This window comes from Leptinotarsa decemlineata, unplaced genomic scaffold, assembly GCF_025532065.1.
Source record: "Leptinotarsa decemlineata unplaced genomic scaffold, Ldec_3_MD MMD2_tig00026328_RagTag_RagTag, whole genome shotgun sequence".
In the NCBI taxonomy this organism is placed as follows: domain Eukaryota; kingdom Metazoa; phylum Arthropoda; class Insecta; order Coleoptera; family Chrysomelidae; genus Leptinotarsa; species Leptinotarsa decemlineata.
Genome location: NW_027412688.1, coordinates 33,878,673 through 33,899,648, shown reverse-complemented (window position 1 = coordinate 33,899,648; position 20,976 = coordinate 33,878,673). Strand labels below are relative to the sequence as shown.

The 20,976-nt window shown below is 34.9% G+C and overlaps 1 protein-coding gene and 1 long non-coding RNA gene across 2 annotated transcripts in view; one reads left to right on the top strand and one right to left on the bottom strand.

Annotated features, from left to right (window-relative positions):
• The window catches only part of Gycbeta100B (guanylate cyclase soluble subunit beta-1-like), a 55,852-nt gene extending 36,517 nt beyond the window's left edge, over positions 1-19,335 (top strand). The window contains exons 10-13 of the mRNA XM_023161876.2: positions 1,977-2,214; positions 12,917-13,054; positions 14,392-14,549; positions 18,726-19,335. Of these exons, the coding sequence (XP_023017644.2) occupies positions 1,977-2,214; positions 12,917-13,054; positions 14,392-14,549; positions 18,726-18,846 (655 nt within the window). The 3' untranslated portion in view covers positions 18,847-19,335. The remainder of the gene's footprint in view (positions 1-1,976; positions 2,215-12,916; positions 13,055-14,391; positions 14,550-18,725) is intronic.
• On the bottom strand, positions 9,538-10,829 carry LOC141485451 (uncharacterized). Its single transcript, XR_012467217.1, has 2 exons — positions 9,636-10,829; positions 9,538-9,579 (listed from the first exon to the last, which is right to left on the bottom strand). It is a non-coding gene; the product is annotated as an uncharacterized lncRNA (long non-coding RNA).
• Positions 19,336-20,976: the final 1,641 nt, after the last annotated feature.

The following is a 20,976-nucleotide window of genomic DNA, read 5'->3' as shown; positions in this document are numbered from 1 at the left end:
AAATGCTAAAAAACACTGAATAAAATTAAAAAAGTTTGATATTTATTCAGTTCGATATTTTTCACAAAATGAAACAAATGAAAGTACCTTTTATCAGAGAAGTGTTGATCAACATATCAACGTCTCCAATATAGAAAACAATATTCAAAGCCTCCAAAAATTTCAGAAGTAAAAAGGCTTTGCTTGATAAAAACGTTTCTACGTCTTTGTAAACTAGTTCAACTCGTTCAATTGATTACCTGTTTATTTTGAAGAAATTCATAATAAATATAGGATAGGAAAATAACATTTGTTCAATTTCTGCTGAAATTCCTATTTCTTAACACTGGTTTCGATTTATTAACCCATTCTCAGATAAACTGATGAAGAATGACAAACAAATCCTTAAATATACAATGATATGGTCAATGTCCTTTGGATATCTGAAATGACAAAATTGTTACCTGAATCATGAATACCTGTTCTGAGATACCGGAACAATCATAACGTATCAAACTTACCGACTATTATTGATCCAAAACCACTACTTGTGGATTGCCCCAAATATCGATGGATCCTAAACTAGTTGTCAAAATTCACAAATTCAAAATGGAAGTGTTATATGATATTGATATTGTCTGATATTTTAACAAACGTAATACACTCAATATTTTCGACATTTTTGAATGATCAATGGTTGAAATTCATGATTTAAAGAAATTACTGAGAACCATGGACCATGAAACTGTGTACGAGTAAATAATATTAGTGGAGTTTGTCCCAACATCAAACCGTTATTTCACACCTCGACACGTGTTTCGATCACCAAGTGATCATCTTCAAGGAAAGATCAAACTAAATATATTTACAATGTTATCCTTATTTATATCATAGATACCTCTTCTAGACACAATGTGTATTTATGTACACAATGTGTCCTTTTGTACATAAATGGTATGAATGGGGATAACATTGTTAGTATATTCAGTTTGATCTTCCTCTTGAAGATGATCACTTGGTGGTCGAAACACGTGACTAGGTGTTAAAATAACGGTGTGGTGTTGGGAAAAAACTCCAGTAATTTTCATTACTACATCAAAGGGGATGGAATCAAAGGATGTAATCTTGCCAGGATCCCCCTGGGCGACCCTGGGAAGCTGGCGTCGAAGAAGTATCTGGCGATGACCAGAAAAAATCTACGCCTAATAATAGGATCTCTTACTGGCCACTGTCAACTAAGGCATGTCCTATGCGAGTATCGAGAGTTATCGTCAATAAGAGAGTGTGTGTTCGGCGAGTCTTTTCCTACACCTGCCGATATAAAGAAGATGTCTCCCAGTGACCTGTCCACTTTCCTGGAAAGGACAGGATGGACGATGACCTGGGGGGACAACTCCTCGGGAGGATGTACAATGGGTCACATGTGGCCTAAGTGCTTCACAGTTGTAGGAGTAGACCAATTTGTTTTCAAATGCCCTCCAAATTCGAGTGGCACTATTGTTCTGACGTTGATGATTCTATTGTTCCAAGTCAGTATTTCACTGACACGAGTTCCATTTGATAAATGAAGCCTGGGGCAGTTTTGTTGTTATTGGTAATGAGTTCTTGCTTTCCACTATAGCGGAGACGACAATGAGGTCATTGAAAAGGCTGTTATAATGTCAATTTTGAATTTGAATATCGAAGTACTAGCTGTTGCGCGTCGACTTCAGTTGTTAGATTGTCCAGATTTCATAACAGCAAAATTATCTCATACAGTCGCCTCCCTTTGAATTATAAATATCAGTTACAATTTTTTTGAATGTAATCATTTCAAAAAATTTTCATCTCCATTTGTCGCTCATATTGTTGATTGTCATTAGTTTTGAGATAATTTCTCTATGTTTTACTCAATACGTGTAAACTAGGTTTACAGAATTTCCAAATGCATTTGTATATATTCAGGTTTTTTGTGGATTTTCTTCAGAAGGTAATTCATTCTCCACTGCATATTCCAGGCTGCTCTACTCTGTACTACCCATAACTGTGGCCAACGAACTCAGACATCAGAGACCAGTACCAGCCAGAAGATACGAACAAGCTACGATACTATTTTCCGGGATAGTGGGATTCTCAAACTACTGCGCTGCCAACGCAGACTCGAAGGGTGCCATGAAGATAATAAGAATGCTCAACGAGTTGTACACCAAATTCGATGACCTCACTGATCCAAAAGTCAATCCTAACATTTACAAGGTTGGTATCTGAAAAAACGTTGTTCTTGTAGTATGCAATGAATTAATAGTATATTTATAACGAATTCATTCACAAATTTTGATCACAATTTCAATGGAAACTATTCTCTTTGAAATTTATGTTTTCAACGTTGGTAAATTATTACGAAGTTGATATATGAAAAAAATGTTTATAGGGAACAATAAATGAATAGTACAATGATAATGAATCTATTCACATATTCAATTCCCAATTTTAATTTTAATTATCCCCATTGAAATGTTTAGTGATAGAGGCTCGGTTTGATGAGTGATCTAATACTATTTTCGAAAATGAGTTGTCCAAAATTTATTTATTTGAAGCCAGTAACTTATGATGAGATAGAAGAATAATAATTGATGATTTGAGTGCAAAGAAAGCCTCTGGATTCGATAATTGTCACCTGTGCTTCAAAAACTCTTCAATATTTAGCTTGATTCTGGTAAAATTCCTCAAAATAACAGATTATTGAAAGATTTGGAATTCATTCATTTCTTGTATCCAAATCTATATAGCGTTCGAAGGTCTACTAATACAAAATGTACCACTCTGGATATGATCGCTAATATTCAGTTAAAATTAGATGTGCGTGAAAAATGTGGAGATCTTTCATTAGACCATTGTGAAGCTTATAATGAAAGCTCATGAAATTTTGATGAACAAATTATTTGATATTAGAGGTAATGCCTTATTTTGGTTTCAAAATTAATGAACTGATTTGTGTCTTTAGAAAATTAGAATAGCTCATTGAAAAAAAAAGTTTGTGTGGTAGAGCAGGGATCTATATCAGAACCACAACTCATTTATATTCCATTCCATTTCGGAATCACAACTATCTGGAAAATTTGTACTATTTGCTGATGATACAACTTCGATCTATTGCAATGGAGATTCACAATTAATACGTCAGCAGATGGAAATTGATATAAAACAAATAGATATTTGGCTCATTATACACAAATTACTTTTGAATTTTGAAAAATCGGCATTCATGTTCATTGGTGAGAAGCCCTGTAAGACAACTTCCCCATTAGTGCTGGGACACAAAATGGGGAGATCCACTAGTGTTCAGTTTTTAGGTTCACGTATAAATGAAAATCTCTCGTGAAATATCCAGATCGATGTCTTTCGAAAAAAAGCTCACTTCAGTCGTTGGGATTCTACATGAATTGGAAAACTATATTTTTTTGAAACATCTGAAGATAATTTACTTTTTTTTATTCATTCAAAACTACAGTATTTGATCAGTATATGGGGAACTGCTTCAAATACAATTTTGAAACTATGAAGGGGCTCTTACAGAATGACTCTACTGAATGCATTTTTCATCTACTTTTTTGGGAATCAACTGAAAATCTAAATAAACGAAAGCGTTAACTTGATATCTATTGAAAGTATCCACATTTTTGCAGTCTGTTATGAAAAATAAAGACATTTCACTATGAATCTTATAGAACATAGAAATTCACATAATCATCGAAAAAGACAGCTCAATAATCTATTGGAGCTTCTGGAGACACCCTACGTTTTGTTTTATGAGAGAAAGGACATTGGTAGATCAAGATCCTCAGATGAAGAGGTGCTGCAGGTTTTACCGGGTTTTTCTGCAGCTGAAAAAGCAAATGCGTCACTGGAATCGATTAAGTCGTCCTGGAGCGCCAATTAACTTTTATTGTTGTTTTCATTTTCATGGATGTTGTTAACGAAAAATTTCAAATCTGCATTTTCTAGAAAATCTTTATTTTTTAAAGGAATAATCACATGTAATGAATTACCAAATAACGTTCCAACACAGAAAAATTCAACATAGCATTAAAAAACTATTTGCTTCAATAATATACATAATTGAATTCGTTTTTGGGAAAAAAAGTTTTTGGCTTTCTACTACTCCATCTTGATACAAAAAAAATGTGGGAATCTTCCAAAGAAAGGAAGTAATCAATATGAAAATGAGTAACTCTATACATAGATGTGTATATCATGCAAAGGAGCAACTTTAAGACACAAACTGGAAGAAAGCCCTCCTGAAACAGCTACTTTCATATAAACATTGAATTACACGAAAGAAAAAAATTCTTTCGAAACAAATACTTTTCAATGAACACTGAATTATACAGAAGATACTTTTCTTCACTCAGTTTGTATTCCAAAAACATTCGATCAGATATCATTCACAGGAGTTCTACTTTAAATGAATGGTAACAAATTGCACTTACATGGAACACTGTCATCCTCACTGGTAGAGACCGATGTTTCGCCGTAAGACACTTGCCCCAAGGCTCTTCAGTACCAAATTGGATAACATTATAGAAAATACACACAATTCATTCATGAATTACGATTTTTTATATCACGGAATAAGTATGATCTACTTATGTCATCGATGACATCGTAATGACATTCATTCACCTATTTGATTGAATCCCAGCCAAGAGGAATCTTATTTGAATTGAAGGGGTAATATTTTTAGGAGTGATTCATTTTTGGGAAAGAAAAGCCAAAAACTTTCTTTCCCAAAAATTAATCACTCCTGAAAATATAACCCCTTCAATTTTAATTCGTTTGTTTTTTTGTTATTCTGAAATGGCTCAGAATAACAAAAAAAATCTGGAATGGTTCCCTTTGAAGTTATATATTTATGTATGAATATTTCTTATATAAATAGTTCCCTGTATGGAGCATGTAGTTTGTTGTTAATAAATGAATAAATAAAAAAACTGAATAGAAATACTACAAAATACTAAATTGAGAACTCGATAATGAAATCTATGAATGAATTATTATTTGATATTCAAAATTATCAAATAGGCATGAGGATAATAATGTTAGCACTAATGTAACAAGAGAGTAGAAATCGTAAATATAATTTGCGCTTACAAGAACAGCTGTACAAAAAAACAACTCATGATATACCAAAAATGTATCATTAATATTCATTTCGAATGCGTAGAACCAACAAAACAAAACTCAATTACATTTCTGGATAAATTAGTGGATGTATCGCAAGCCTTGAATTTCCTTGAATGAACTGCTTCAAGCCCTTCTCAAATATCAAATCAACTGAAGTAAAAATTAATTCAGGACAGTTTCGACTCACGTACACTGTAGGTTAATGGACTGACACCTATCGGAAAACAAGTATTCTCCTGGCTAATACCTCGAAGGGCGTTGGATCATATCCAACAGGTGTCTCAGGTCCTAGATTTTTCATACGGAGTAGAGCCGATCCGAAAAATACATAAATTATGTTTTGAATAGATCAGTTTCAGAAATCTTCGTCAAAATGGGAAGTTCATCGTTCCAATACGACATCTACCGGATATGTTGAAACCAAGTCAGACGATTGAACAAAAACAAAGTATCTACTATCAGCCGTTTTCACATATTGTTATGGTTTCTTGTGCTTTCTGTGAGTGAGAGTAATTCATTATTCCTATCTCACTGACTTGAGTCAATGGTAAACAGAAACAGAAAAATATTACTCTCATAAATTCACAATTTGATATTACAAGACAGACAACACTTCAAAACAATAAATATGACCCATTCCGATCAGCGGTAAGCTGTTTGAGTAGCGTCATCGATAGAAATTTTTCCTTATCACTTCCATAGAATATACAGATTCATTTGACTAACGCTGTTTGAGTTTCTTGAGTCTTCTGACTGAAATAGTTTTCAAGTTGTTAACTACATATGTGATGTGGGTATCCCATTTCAAGTGATTATCAGATTTGAATATCATTTCATTCATTGATGAGATTGGTGATGAAAAATACATATTTTTTAAGAAAAATAAAAGTTGCCTTATTTTTTGCGCATTGAAGATTACTGAGATTATGAAATATGTCTGGAACACTTCCTGAGACTTAGTTCGATTGTTCGATTGATAACCTATTTATTTTGTAGAAATTCATTTTGAATATAGAGCAAAGAAAAAAAATTTTGTCTAATTTTTACTATGTTCATAAAAGTCTCTTTAATTCTAATCCATCGCTTCACACCGTTTCTCTAATAAATACACTGATATCGTAAACATTTTTTGTGTGCATCGTTCGCAGAAATGCACATCGTTTTTCACTTGAAATGTTGGACAGCATCCGTTGCAGCTCTGTCGCATACTAAATATAGCGAGAAAGTAGCCATTTCGTAGTAAATTCACGTCTCTAACAATACCCATAGATAGTGAGTGTTCGACAGAAGGAACTCAGGACGTATCCGTGAATTATGTATGCATTCAACAACTTTCATCATTCAAGAAATCGTTTATTTGATCATCAATTCATTCATCAGTTAATCACAAATTTTATGTAGTTTTTTGCCATTTGTATACAAGGAACCTGTCCATTCCAAAAAATATGTAAAAGGATAATAAAACGTCTATTGTGCAATCCAAAAAACAAGCATTTAATTTTCATTTACAGAATTTGAAGCGTTCTTGAACCTTATTAATTTCGCAATTGACAAAAAATTTGTTTTTCAAAATATTAGTTTCACTTACGGTTTACGGTGGCTGAAAAAATGATCAGAAATATTCCACTTATCTCAAATAATAGTACAGATTACCTCAAATTATATTATATAATTATATTATATTATATTATTATTATATTATTATATTATATTATATATTATATTATATAATTATATATATTATATGTTAAATCTGTGAATAAGCTAGACGTGTTTTCAATCGCTCTTCGATGAATTCAAGTTTCTCTTATTAATATTTATCAAAAATTAGTGAATATTGGATCTCCATTAGTTCGTAGTGTGAAGAATCCATCAGTGCAGTTCAAGTAAAAATTATTCATTCCTCTTAAGTGCAGTTGAAATTATAAAGTTCATCGAAATGTCAAGCAAATGTGTAAAATGCACAAAAACATTAGGTGAGAAATCACCAGGCATTCAATGTGGTTTTTGTACTCGAGTATTTCATACCAGATGTTTGGGTTTTTCTAGAGAGCAAAGTGCTTTATTTAGCGATACTCCAGGAATTATTTATAAATGCGAAGAATGCATAGGCGGAGGTACGGAAAAAACTGAAGGTACTAATTGTGGAAGTTGTCTAAAACTCTCCCAAGCTATTAAGGAGTTATCTGAACTTGTGAAAAACCTGCAACAGGAGGTGATGCAATTGAAAATGAATAAAAACCAGGATATTACAGAAGTTATAATAAACGAAGTATCTGAACGACAGCGCAGAGAAAAAAATCTAATTATATACAAACTTGATGGGGATGATCAAGACACCGATCTGAACAAAACTATTAAAATCATCAAGACCATAGCACCAACTGTAGGCACCAGTGATATTACTACGTATCGAATTGGCCGAAGGAATGTGGCCAACCCTCCACCTTTGAAAGTAACGCTCAATAGTAAAGAAGATGTAATTACCATTCTGAAAAATAAGCGTAAACTGAAAGATCTCAAAATAAACATTCAAATCAGCACAGACAAAACAAAACTTCAAAGAGATTACCTGAAAAAGATATTGCAGGAATTGAACGAACGCAAGCAAAAGGGAAATGAAGATATATATATTAGATACATAAATGGTACTCCCACCATCGCCTCCTCAAAAAACTATTAGACTTCAAAATTGGTCAAATAAACATTCGTTCCTTAAATAATTGTTTTGATATATTCAAAGACATTATACTTGAATATGAGTTTGCAATTGTTGGTGTGACAGAATCATGGCTCAACCCAGAATTCCCAGATAAGTTTGTTTCAATTCCTCAATTCAACTTGGTACGGCTAGATCGCAACAGTAGAGGCGGAGGTGTTTGTATTTATCTAAAGTCCTCTCTCAAATATAAAGTGTATCACTCAGGCATCACTGCTAATGGCTTGGAACAGTTGTGGATCATCGTTCACTTAAATGAATATAAAATTGCTTTCGGAACTGTATATCGTCCACCAGGAACAAGGGTTGATTTATGTCTCAATGATTTATGTGAAATTCTAGAACAAATCTACTTAGAAACGACAGTTATAATTTTAGTGGGTGATATTAATATTAATCTCCTGAATCCAAATTCTAACGATACTCAATCGTTCATTAATTTGCTTTCTGTTTTTGATATGTGTCAAATTGTAGAGAATCCCACTCGTATTACTAATACATCTGAAAGCCTCTTAGATGTCATCTGTATAAATAAGGAATTACTGGTAAGAAGTTTTAATACTATTGATATGAATGGTATTACAGACCACTTAATGGTCAGCTGTGTAACCAGCTTTCAACATGAACAATTACCTACTGATTCAATATACTTCAGAAGTTACAAAAACTTCGATTTCACTAATTTTCATAACGACGCTGTGAACATGCCATGGGGCAATATTGTTGATTTACAAAACATGAACTCTAAAGTAAACTTTTTAAATGATTGTATAATACATTTATTTGATAAACATGCTCCTATCCGCAGGTTGAATTGTAAAAAGAAATTTCTGCCTTACGTCACATACAACCTCAAGCTCATGATGCAAACCAGGGATAAAGCTCATAAAACATATTTAACTTTGAGAACACCAGCTTCAAAGAAGTATTATGTAACCCTACGGAATTACGTTAATGACGCTCTGAAACGTGAAAAAACAGCATATATGCAATATATTTTAAACAAAAATAAAAAAAACTCTAAAGCAATTTGGAAAAATTTGTCATATTGGGGTGTGAATACAAAGAGTTCTTCACAAATCAACAGACTACCGCAAGAACTGCGTAATCCAGAAGAAATCAATAACTTTTTTCTTAATGTCACTGGAAATTCTACAATTAACAGTGATACTTTATTATTCTATAGTAATAACAGATTCAATGTCAATGCAAGTTTCTCGTTTATGGAAATATCCAATAAGGATATCTTTGAAGCTATCAATAAAATAAAATCAAATGCTTTCGGTATCGATAATATCAATATTAAAATGATTTCATTCATTATTCCATATTGCATAGATGAAGTAAAACATATTTTTAATGAGTCTCTGAGGCAAGGCATTTTTCCTGATCTTTGGAAAATTGCTAATATTTTACCCACTTCCAAAATACCTACACCCACCTGTTTCAACGAGTTACGTCCAATAAGTATTTTACCAGCATTCTCAAAAATTTTTGAAAAAATAATAACACAACAAATCAAAGTATACTTGGATACAGCTAACATACTTCCAGAAGTGCAATCTGGATTCCGACAGAAACACGGTACCAACACTGCTCTGTTGAAGGTTATCAATGATATCACTACTTCTCGGGACAAATCGATGGTTTCATTTTTAGTTATGCTTGATCAAAGCAAAGCATTCGATCTGGTAAACTTCAAACTATTGCTGAGTAAACTAAAATACATTGGGTTTGAATGCAGTTCTTTAGATTGGGTGAGAAGCTATCTCACAGGAAGGGCTCAACGGGTTATACTGGATAATGGTCAATTATGCTCATCTCTTCAGGAAACTTCTTCTGGTGTACCACAAGGTAGCATTCTAGGTCCATTATTGTTCTCTCTTTTCATTTTTGACTTTCCTGCCACGTTATCCCAGTGCGACGTACATTTATATGCTGATGATTTTCAATTATATCTGTCAAGTCAATCTAATAATATTTACCATGCTATCACCAGGATGAACTTGGATTTAGAAAATACATTTCTATTTTCCAAAAATCATGGCCTTCGAATTAATCCAAATAAAACAGTAGCCCTATGTTTGGGATCTGATCTACAAAGAAATGAAGTTGAAACAAATTTTCATCTTTTTCTTGACAATGAACCGATTGACTGGGTGAGTTCAGCAAAAAATTTAGGGGTATATATTGATAACAATCTCTCGTTCAACGAGCACGTTAAACACATTTACAAAACTTGTTTTTTTAAACTGAAATCCTTATACAAGTTTAAGTTCCAGCTTTCCCAAGAAACAAAGCTGAAATTAGTTCAATCATTGATTTATCCCCATATTGAATATTGCAGCTCAGTGTATTACAACTTCTTACCAGACTATAATAAACACAAACTTCAACGTATACAAAATGCTTGTATGAGATTTGTGTGCTGCATAAACTACCGTAATCATGTAACTCCATATTTATTGAAATTAGATCAGCTGAATATTGAGTTTAGAATTCGTTATCTCATATCTGTATTCTTATATAAACTATTGGAAAGCAAAACTCCTAATTACTTGTTCAGATTACTTAGTAAGCGATCTGATAATCATTCTATCAATTTAAGAAAAGATACATTTACCATTCCATATCATGTTACCACCAAATTTGAGGGATGTTTTTCTTACTTTGCACCAAAGTATCTAAATAATTTATTACCGTATATGCATTTGTCTATATATCAATTCAAAAGTACTTTGAAAATTAATTTCTTAGATGTTCAAAAACGATTGTAATCTTTTATGTTATCTTTATATCTATTGTCTATTGTAATTGTTATTGTTATAGGTAGTCTTTCTTACTGTATGCTTATTTTTTTTCCTAATTATGGGACGGGTGGAAGATAGCCTCCGGCTAACCCTTTTCCCTTTGTGTATAAAACCTGTTTTTGCACAATAAACATTATTATTATTATTATTATTATTATAAATTGGGACTTCCTGTCGATTTTATTTGATTTTTTCACAAAATGCCCTCCTATAAGGTATACTTCAAATCATACATGAACTAAAAAAATATACGACAACGGATGTTTATGGTTTGAATGATACATTTTGGAAGAAACTGTCAGCAGTTCAGTGAAATCATTTACAGTTTTGATTTTTAACTGTCATATCTAGGGTGTATTTTTAAATTTCACCTCTAAACAGAAAATGCAGTTTCAACAACTAGATTTTCCAAATCAAGAATTCTAGAGATTGTTGAAATTTTTCTGAAAGACACATTTTTAGGATATCCTAAAAAATTTGAAATATTATAAAAACCCAATTCGGTTTTCGCAGAAAAAAATGTACAGCGAAAGCTCTCTTTGGGATCTTGGAAAACATGGCACAGTCATTCATCATTGACTTCATGTGATCTCTTCAAAGCTCTTGACTGTATTTCTCATGAATTTTCATTAGAAAAACTTCCATTTCTTCCATATTGGAAAAGTTCGAGTCATACCTAGATGGTACACTGCAGCTTGTTCACCTCAACAACAGGTGTGAATCAGATCATGAAGCATGAAGTACCGCAAGATCCTGTTCTAGGACAAATGATATCTACCTCAGTAACCTACGTTTTCAAATTATGACGAAACGCCGAGTTGTTCTGTTTGCGATTTCAATGAATCTAGCAGCAACATTTCACGTTTCGTCGATAAACTTGATTGAAGCAGATGTCCTCTGTCAGTAATCTACAAACAATCGAAGAAAAATCACCAAATCTCATAGTTTCCTATGACAGTCAGATCACGGTAGGTAATTTCTGTGAATTGCTTAGGATTGTTTTAGACGATTCTCTTAGTTGGACATCTAATAAGCATGAGGCTTTCCAGTGTTTGAATGTTCATTTTGGATTCTTTCATTCTTTGATCAACAGTTGTATGAGATAATTTTGATGAATACATCTATGAAAATCTATTTTCATTTCAGTGTTGTTTTTTGATGTCGATTCCTAATATTATTATTCATGAAAGTCTTTATTGCCAATTCCAAAGATTTATTCGACAAGAAAAGAAAGCAATATAACCATTGTGAGATATTTTCTTGGTTATCTATAACAACATATTCTATTGTCGTTCCTAATTTCGGATTGTTTTTTTTTTCAATTTTCAGATTCAATACGATGATTTTCATATTGTCGAAATAGTATATAATAATATACAGGGCGTACCAACGAAAAATCGACCCCACTCGACCCCTCCTGTAAGTCAGAAACGGACGTGTAATCAAAAATTTTCATTTATAGGGTGACTGATTCTGATACGGAAATCATACCCAAAATTTCACCCTCATGCAGTCAGCAACTACTCCCCCTATTTTTTTCAATGGTATGCTGAAGCTGCTGCAAGAATTTATAATACGAATCATACAGACCACAACGTGAGCCATCAATACGTTAAACAAAAGACCTGCGACAGAGAATTGTTCGAGAATGCTGATTTCTGACTCTGGACATCTTGAATAATATAAGGAACGCTTTCGAATGTGGACTGTATTATTGTATGGAACTAGATGGAGGTCATTTTGAACACTTTATCCGTTGATTGTGTTCCCATTGATAATACTTTCGTTGATTTCCTCAATAAATTGAGCGAAAGCGAATTTTCAGTTCTTTTTTAAATAAAACGGTCAACATTATCCGGAGGGGGTCAAGTTCTCGTTGGAACACCCTGTATAAGCTAGAGCGGATTGAAAAAAATTAATATCCAATAGCATCCAGAACAAGCATTTTTCTCAAACACCAGAAATGCAATACTATTCTCGACGCTCCTTTCATCACCAACTGTTTTCCCCATCTTCTAAAGACGTCAACTCGGTTGGTGAAACGCGCATCCAGAAAAGTATTGCATTTCTGGTGTCCGGAAAAGTGTTTGTTTTGGATTTATTCTACGCCAGAGTTTCTAATTTTACCTTTTATCGTATAGCATATCTGATAGAATGCTTAAAAAAACTCATCTGAATATAATACTGTTGATGCTTTAAGGGTTGTTCTGTCTTGGTTTCTGTCATTATTTCGTTGTTTTTGCAGGTAGAAACAGTTGGAGATAAATATATGGCTGTCAGTGGCATTCCTGAACCATGTGCAAGCCATGCTAAAAATATAGCCAGATTGGCTCTTGATATGATGGATAGAAGCCAAAGTGTTGTTTTTGATGGACAAGTTGTGGTGAGTTCAATATAATGCTACTATTGTTCATGAAGTGAACGATTTATGTAGTATGTTGCTTTTATACCTAATACAACATATAGAGATATTCAAGGGGAAGATTTATATGTATATAACATGCATAATATAATAGAGAAATAGTGATATTTTCAGAGGTTTCTAATATGATGTTCTAAATAAATATTTACTTTGCAAACGCTTGCTGACCCCTACGAGATATATCAAAATAGTACTACAGTATTGTACACCTTAAAAGGTCTGAAAAAAAGTCCGCGATAGTATATGTCTTTCTTTCAGGGACAACCTACGACAATCATTTTATCTTTTATTAATTCACAAAGCGATTTCAAACAATACAACAATAATTAATATTCAGTTAAGTACCTCAAATATAGTGTGCACTCAATATAGATTATTATGGCCTTTCACAGCATATAATTCAAATATTTTCGAAGATATCACAGATTTAAAATGCAGGAACATAGTGGTTGCGGCGGTACCGGCCAAGGAGCCGGCGGCGCGTGCTTATAAATAGGGCGTCAAAGGCCGCGCTTTGCCCTAAAGTACTTCATGACTAGCAGCGAAGGCACGCATTTATATGTATACTCAGTATCAGCATTGCACTCATACGGAGCCGGGGCGGTCGCTAGTTTCAGAATGAAGTGTTCCTCAGATACGAGTACGTTATAGATTTTCTTCAAGTATCGGGCAATTACATTACACAACATCCATATCAGGTTGCTCACGAGCAAAACAAGTACTTCTTTCAATCACCACAACTGCGAAACTCTTCTAGACGCGCGTTTCACTAACCGTGTTGGCGTCTTCAGGAGATGAAGAGAACTCAGAAACCAACTTGAACCGTCAATCGCGCGTCGTGAAGAGTATCTCTGTATCTGAATCTGTAGAGTAGGGAGGGTGACTGTAGCACCACAGTACTTAGGCAACATGTGACCCATTGTACATCCTCACGAGGAGTTGTCCCTCTAGGTCATCGTCTATCCTGTCCTCTTCAGGAAGGTGGACAGGTCACTAGGAGACATCTCCTTTATATCAGCAGGTGTAGGCCAAGACTCGTCCTCCAAGGTTTTAGCTAAATCTTGGTGGAACACTAGTACTAGCCCTGAGGTAACAAGTTGTCTGTTCAAGACTGATAGGGTTTGTGTACTATCTGTGCAGATTGTTATGTTTTTGCCAGAAACTCCTTTTCTGGTTATTTCTTTTGTGGCGATTGAGATACCAGCCAATTCTGTTTGAACCACGCTGGTCGAGAAGAGTATTGCTGGTGATTGGGAAAAGTGCTCGTTTTTGAAGTTGTTCTGTTGCCTTTTTTTCAGAGAATCACTATTGGAATACATGCTGGAGAAGTCGTCACAGGTGTCATAGGCCAAAGGATGCCTAGATTCTGTCTGTACGGAAATACCGTAAACTTAACAAGTCGAACAGAAACTACTGGAGAGCCAGGGAAAATTAATGTAACTAAAGATGTGTACAGGTAATAAACAATCATATTAGAGTCGATTAGAAATTATTCATCACTTGCCGGGCCACTGAGCTCTTTGATAATTTGTCCACAACGGTAGTTACACTTGAAATTATGAATTCAAAAGCACTTGTTCAATAAAACAGAGTAATTATTCCGCCCTCATTCAATTTACTAATTTGAATTTTGTACTTTCAACCAATTATGAAGAAAACACCTTGAATTTCTTCATGACTGCTCATCGGACCAGATGATTCAGTGAGGTGAATTATAAGTATGACTAACTGTATACGAATTTGATCATTCTTCCGTGATATGCTGTTTTCAATGAATTCTACAGCGCTTTTTGGAAAATTCGAATTAATTCTAAATGAACTTTCAGCACAGGCCAGACGATACGTAGTGGAAACCGAAAATCTCACAAGTGGAATCGAACCAGCACTCATATGCTGGAGGTTTGGAAGAACCACGCTAGATCGATTTTCATTTTCAAACTGTTATTTGCCATAATATGCTTTTCAATTCTATTTATTGTCTAAGCAAACAGCTGATTTATAATATATTATGTTATAGTCAGCACCGGCATTCACCGCTCTTTCAGTTAGTACCATCCTTTAAAAAAAAGCTGTTGGAATTTCATGACATTCTACTTATGAGTTTATGACTAGGTTAAGTTAGGTTGAGTCCAAAGTGAGTAGGTCCAAACCCAGCTTCTTAACAAAGCTGATTATTTTGTATGGTTAGTTGATTTTCAGGACAGATGACTCTGCCGAACTCTAAAAACCTGATTTGGTCCTCAAGTTTGTGCTCTGCTATTCCATCATTTTCCAAACAGAGGCGACACACGTCTCTACATATGATGATTCAAATGACAGTGACCTGTGAGAAGGCCTGTAAGACATCGTTATTCATCCCTACTGTTTGGTATCAAGCTTAGAAGGGTTAATAAACACCTTGGAGTGAGACTGTTCTGGAAGATTCTGCCAGAAGTCCATAAATCTTCTTGCCATCCAGGTGTTCAATATTTCTTTGGCAAAGCCTAAAGCGATGCCAATGACAGGTTCTGGTCCGATAAAACTGCTTACAGCACCCTCCTTTGCAAGGGAGTCAGCAGCCTCATTGCCTTCCAGGCCAGGAATCCAGACCAGAGAGAATCTGTTAAGTCTTTCTATCGAGGACAGTCGTTTTTGGCAATTTGCTACCAATTTAAACGTTGCTCGGTAGGGGCTAAGAGCTTCCAAAGCCATTTGACTATATATGAAGTTGGATATCTCTGTCCTGGGTCTGCGACTGAAAACACCTGCACCAGAACCAGAAGGTGTTTTTGATCCATCTGTGAACCAACAACTATCTCCTCTTAATATTTCCTTCTCCCGGAGGATCCAGTCATCTCTACTCGGGAACAGTACTTCATAAGGCAGTTAGTAGTTGACAGTTGGAGGCATAAAGTCAGAGGTCATTTCTAGAATGCTGTGACTTCCAGTGTCAACCAACAGTAGGGGTCCGAGATGATATGAATATACAACTTTGGCAAAAATTCCATCAGGACCTAATGATAATTTATTTGGTCAACTTTCAAGTGGCATTCATAATGTGTTGCAAGGTTATGGTTATTGAATTCAGGTAAGGATGATTTGTTTCTCTTGACGTATCGACTTCGTAATTGACATCACCAAAAGCATTTATTTGACTATTTTATGTCATCTCAACTGGAATGCGAGACTTATTTTTCTTCATCATATCAAAAAAGTTGATGGGCCAAAAAAGTTTACAAATCTTCAGGCGAATTCTGGTTGTTACAGACATGAATTTCTTGTATTTCTGCAGTCGAATTCTCCAATAGTGATGGAGACATTCATCTCCAGGAAGTCTTCCATGAATGCGAAGAATTATTTGCTCTTAATAAGTTTTTGACCAACAGTGACACTACCTTTTTTATTTTCAAAACAGTCGATCAAAAACAATTGCGTGTTTTGATTTCACACTGCTTCTCGATAGGAAAATGCCGTTCAAGCAAAGCAATGGCTTGAAAAGTATCATAAGGACTCCGCTCCACCAGAAACAATAATCAAACGTTGGTTTGCTGACTTCAAACGTGGTCGTAGAGACACTGATGATGCAGAACGCAGTGGACGTCCAAATGAGGCAGTAACACCAGAAAAGTGAAGTTGCCTGAGTTAACTGACATTATGAGCATTTGACTATGAAAAAGATCTGTTCATATTGGATGCCGCGCGAGCTCACTGTTGACCAACAACAAGAACGTCCTGATGATTCTGAGCAGAGTTTGGCCATGTTCAAACATAACAAACCGGAATTTTTGCATAGATATGTGACAATGGATGAAACATGGATTCATCAGTCCACTCCAAAATACAAACGATCGTTATCTGAGTGGACAGCAACTGGTGAACCTTGTCCAAAGCGCCTGAAAGCACAACAATCGGCTGCAGAGGCTATGACCTCAGTATTTTGGGATTCACATGGTTTAATTTCCATCGACTATCTTGAGAAGGAAAATACTATTAACAATTGATCTTATATAGGGTTATTGAAGCGTTTGAAGACAAAGAAATTTACGGTTTATGGCAAAGAAAAATTTTGTTTCATCAAGATATAACGCACTGTGACACAAATCAATCCAAACAACAACAAAACTACATGAATTGAACTTTGAATGGCTCTCACATACACTGTATTCTCCAGATTTGACCCCCAACGACTACATTCTGTTCGCAGACGTCAAAATAATGCTCAATAGTGAGAAATTTTGAGGTGGTGAGGTGAGACCTGTTCTGAGGCAAAAGATGAATCGTTTTTCAAAAGTGGTATTGAAATGTTAGGTTAGGTTAGATTAGGTCCAAAGTGAGTGGGTCTATTCGACCCTTTACTGCAACTCTATACCAAATGAACCCAGCTTCTCAACAAAGCCGATTAGTTTGTATGGTGAGTGAGTTTTCAGGTCAGATGGTGAGAATACAGCTCTGCGGAACTCTTAAAACCTGATTTGGTCCTCAGCGGGACAGGCACAAAGCATATGCTCTGCTGTCCCATCGTTAATGAGGTGGACGGATAGTCAAGGTGCAGGGCTTTTTCGCCTCTGGTTTTGGTGAATCATCACGTGAGCGCAAACGTTTGCTAATCTGCTCATAGGGGGTTTCTTCCTCCACCTGAGACAGATTCTGCGTACGCCGCTCAAGAATTTGGTGCAAGGCGGTTTCATAAGGTACCCCGCTCTTGAGGAGGCGACTCAGTCGTTTCATGGCTGCACCACCAAACCGTTTTTTTGTTCCAGTTATTGGATCAGGAGTTGAAGAGTTGATAAGTTCTCGCTCCTGATCTAAATTTACAGAGAGGTCAGATGGAGTCGTCAGCTCGACATCCATCCCTCTGTATACTCAACGTCAGAAATAATTTTTAAGTTCACCCTGTCCATAAAAGTCCCACGAGTAGCTGAAGGAAAAAGGTCAACCACGGCAGAGCTCTGCATTACCGTGACAAGGCGATGCTACGACGAGAGGACGTCCGGTATCTCGAAGATTCCGTAGAGACAGCTGATAGGCTCAGTGTAATTCATCCTCTCGGCACGGATACACACATCTAACGATTAAGCCATCGTTGGGATGCCATTCAGTTGGGGAATAACAGAACCGCAAGTGATTCTGTCATTTCCGTTTCCAGCGGGGATACGTAGAAGCAGTCATCCGATGACCGGTTTGCTCAACTCCCACATCCCAAGCCAGATATTGAAATGTTACTCTTGCTGGAGATTACGTTGATGAATGAAAGCAATTTTGAACGAAAAAAAAACGCGTTTTCTTTCTTAGGCCCTGAACTTTCAAGTCCATGGTTATAAGACCAATCGGTCACCTGTATCAGATGAAAACAAATAATTAGATGCTATCGTATAGCAAAACACGTTTCGGGTTTTGTGAATTTTCAAGTGAAAATCTCACATTAAACTGTGTTTTTGAATACGTTCGCATAAGTTTTTCTAGATACTGATACCCATTTTTTCCAATTTCACAACAATTTCATCAATAGATGGTTATTGAAGAAAATCCTGAAAAAAAAAACAACTTGCAATTTGAGTTTTGACATATTTCATACTGAAAAATCGATTATTCAAATCCTTCACAATGGTGTAATTGTATTCTTTCATCAACATAATTTTTTTCTCTCTTCCAGTATTTTGTGTGAAGGCGAAAACTTCGACGATCAGTTCCATTTCGAGTATAGAGGGCCTATATCTATGAAAGGGAAGTCGGAACCTATGGATGTCTATCTATTGTCAAGGGCAAACAACTAGGAAACAGTCAAAAACTGGAGTTTAATATACTTTGGAATTAATGTAAATATTCACAGTATCAGTTCTCTCATATCAGATTCCAGAGTTCTGCAATAACATTCTGTTGAACATATCCCACTAAACATTTACTCGTTACAAATATACAGAGAAAACCACATGGTCTACAAGTCTTCATGGTACTGTACTGCTGAACACATATTATTTTAGGGCGTTCACAGGTAATTGATAGGTTGACCTTTGAATATCGTCGACGAGTGGAATGGTTCCTGAATCTAAACATGACTACACAACAAAATACAAATCTATAAAACCACGAAAACAAAGGAAAGATAGAACAGAATACTGAAGTAATTAGCAATTGTGGAATGAGAAAATGTCTTTGGTATGACGAAGAAAAGAACTTTGTTGATTTTGTTACTGTTGAAAATAGTTAATTTGTGTGAAATTCCAAATATAAAGGTGCAAAGAAACTACATTGTTCTTTTCATTATCGCTAGTCTAATGTTGAGTTAAGTCGATGTTTAGTTGAAAAAAAAATTGAAATAAAATCCAGTTATGTGGGTATGTATAACCTAACCCAATTATATTCTGTAGGATACAAGAAAAAAGTAATGACATATTTCGAAAAACTAAAACAAACAAAGTAAATATGATTCGTCTCTCAATGGGTTTCTATTGGATTAATGCAATGCAAGAGACATCAACTTTTGATTCTGATCAAGAAATCTGTTGTACATTTCGACCCAATTATATATATATATATCAATAAAAAAGTATGAAATCGACAATGAACTGATAGTTTTGAGGGAATGCATATGAATTGATTAGAAGTTCCAAAATAAAGGAGATTTACATGGTTGTTTTATTTGACTGGACAATGCTGTTTGGAAGCTTTTCCATGTAAGACAAATGATGCCTGTATGATTCATTAGATATAGACTTTCCAAAAACGTTTAGCATAATTGTTGCAGTATTCAGTTGAGACTTGATTAGTGAAAGAAACCTACAAATTTTCGACTGAAAAAAATCAGATTCATATTTTTATTGAAATAACTAATGTGGTCATGAAACTACTCCAGCAGTGGTTCAGGTTGAAAAAATTTTTTTAGTTTTCCCTTATTTAAGTAAAAGAAGATGAAAGTCGAGGATTCTCCCATCTGAGAACCAATCAGTAGCACTTGTGCTAACTTAGCCTTTTGCAACTAGTTGTGTAATTTATCTAAATATTTGTATGTAACTACAGCTGGGAAATAATAAAGACGATTGTTATTTACTTTTTCATGTTAGTAATCACAAGTCTTAAGGTAAGACCTCGTTAGTCCTTAGCTCGCACAAGTTTCTCAACTTCTGAGAGTTGTTCGTATGGGGGCGACAGCTGATAAACGGAAAACAGATTTTTTTATTATTATTATTATATCAGATCCATCATGCAATTGGTTTTACATAACTTTGTCGGTTCAGGTCACTATTGATTATGAAATAGTGAAAAATGTACTCAAAAATTGTGAGCTCACCATGTAGAATACTTTCCTTGACAACTTGCAATCGAGTTATCATTACTGTTATTATCACTGCTGAAAACTCTTTGAATACTGCAAGCAATTGAAATACCGGACACCTGTATCTGTGGAATTCAACCTAGAAACTTTTATTTTTATTTGTCCTGAGATATCTGGATAATAATCTGTTATTAGGAGGCACTTACAATTGCCCATTCACGCAATCTGCTGAAGAAATTAATAGCTTTTCAATTATTGCAACTCGTTGTCATTGAATGTGAAATTGATGTTTAAAAAACAAGTGAAATGTTCCGAGATTTTTCAACTGGGTTGCAAAATTTTAGTTGTGATGGTGTAAAATCATTGATTTCAAAAATAGTATCACTCGTATATTTTTTTCAAGAACAGAACACAAGCACTAACGGAAAATCATTCAAATTGGATTTGAATCGCTGGAGAATAAATCCATTTGGAGAAACGTTCTAAGGAGATTAATTCCACATAAATGCAGTCCTCAAAATGGAAAAGTTTTTAAACAGTGGAGTTCGACGTGTATTGAGTTGAACCACAAAACAATGAGCAGCCACAGTCCGTCGCGTATTTCTAATATATACCGCTCTTGATGGAATCA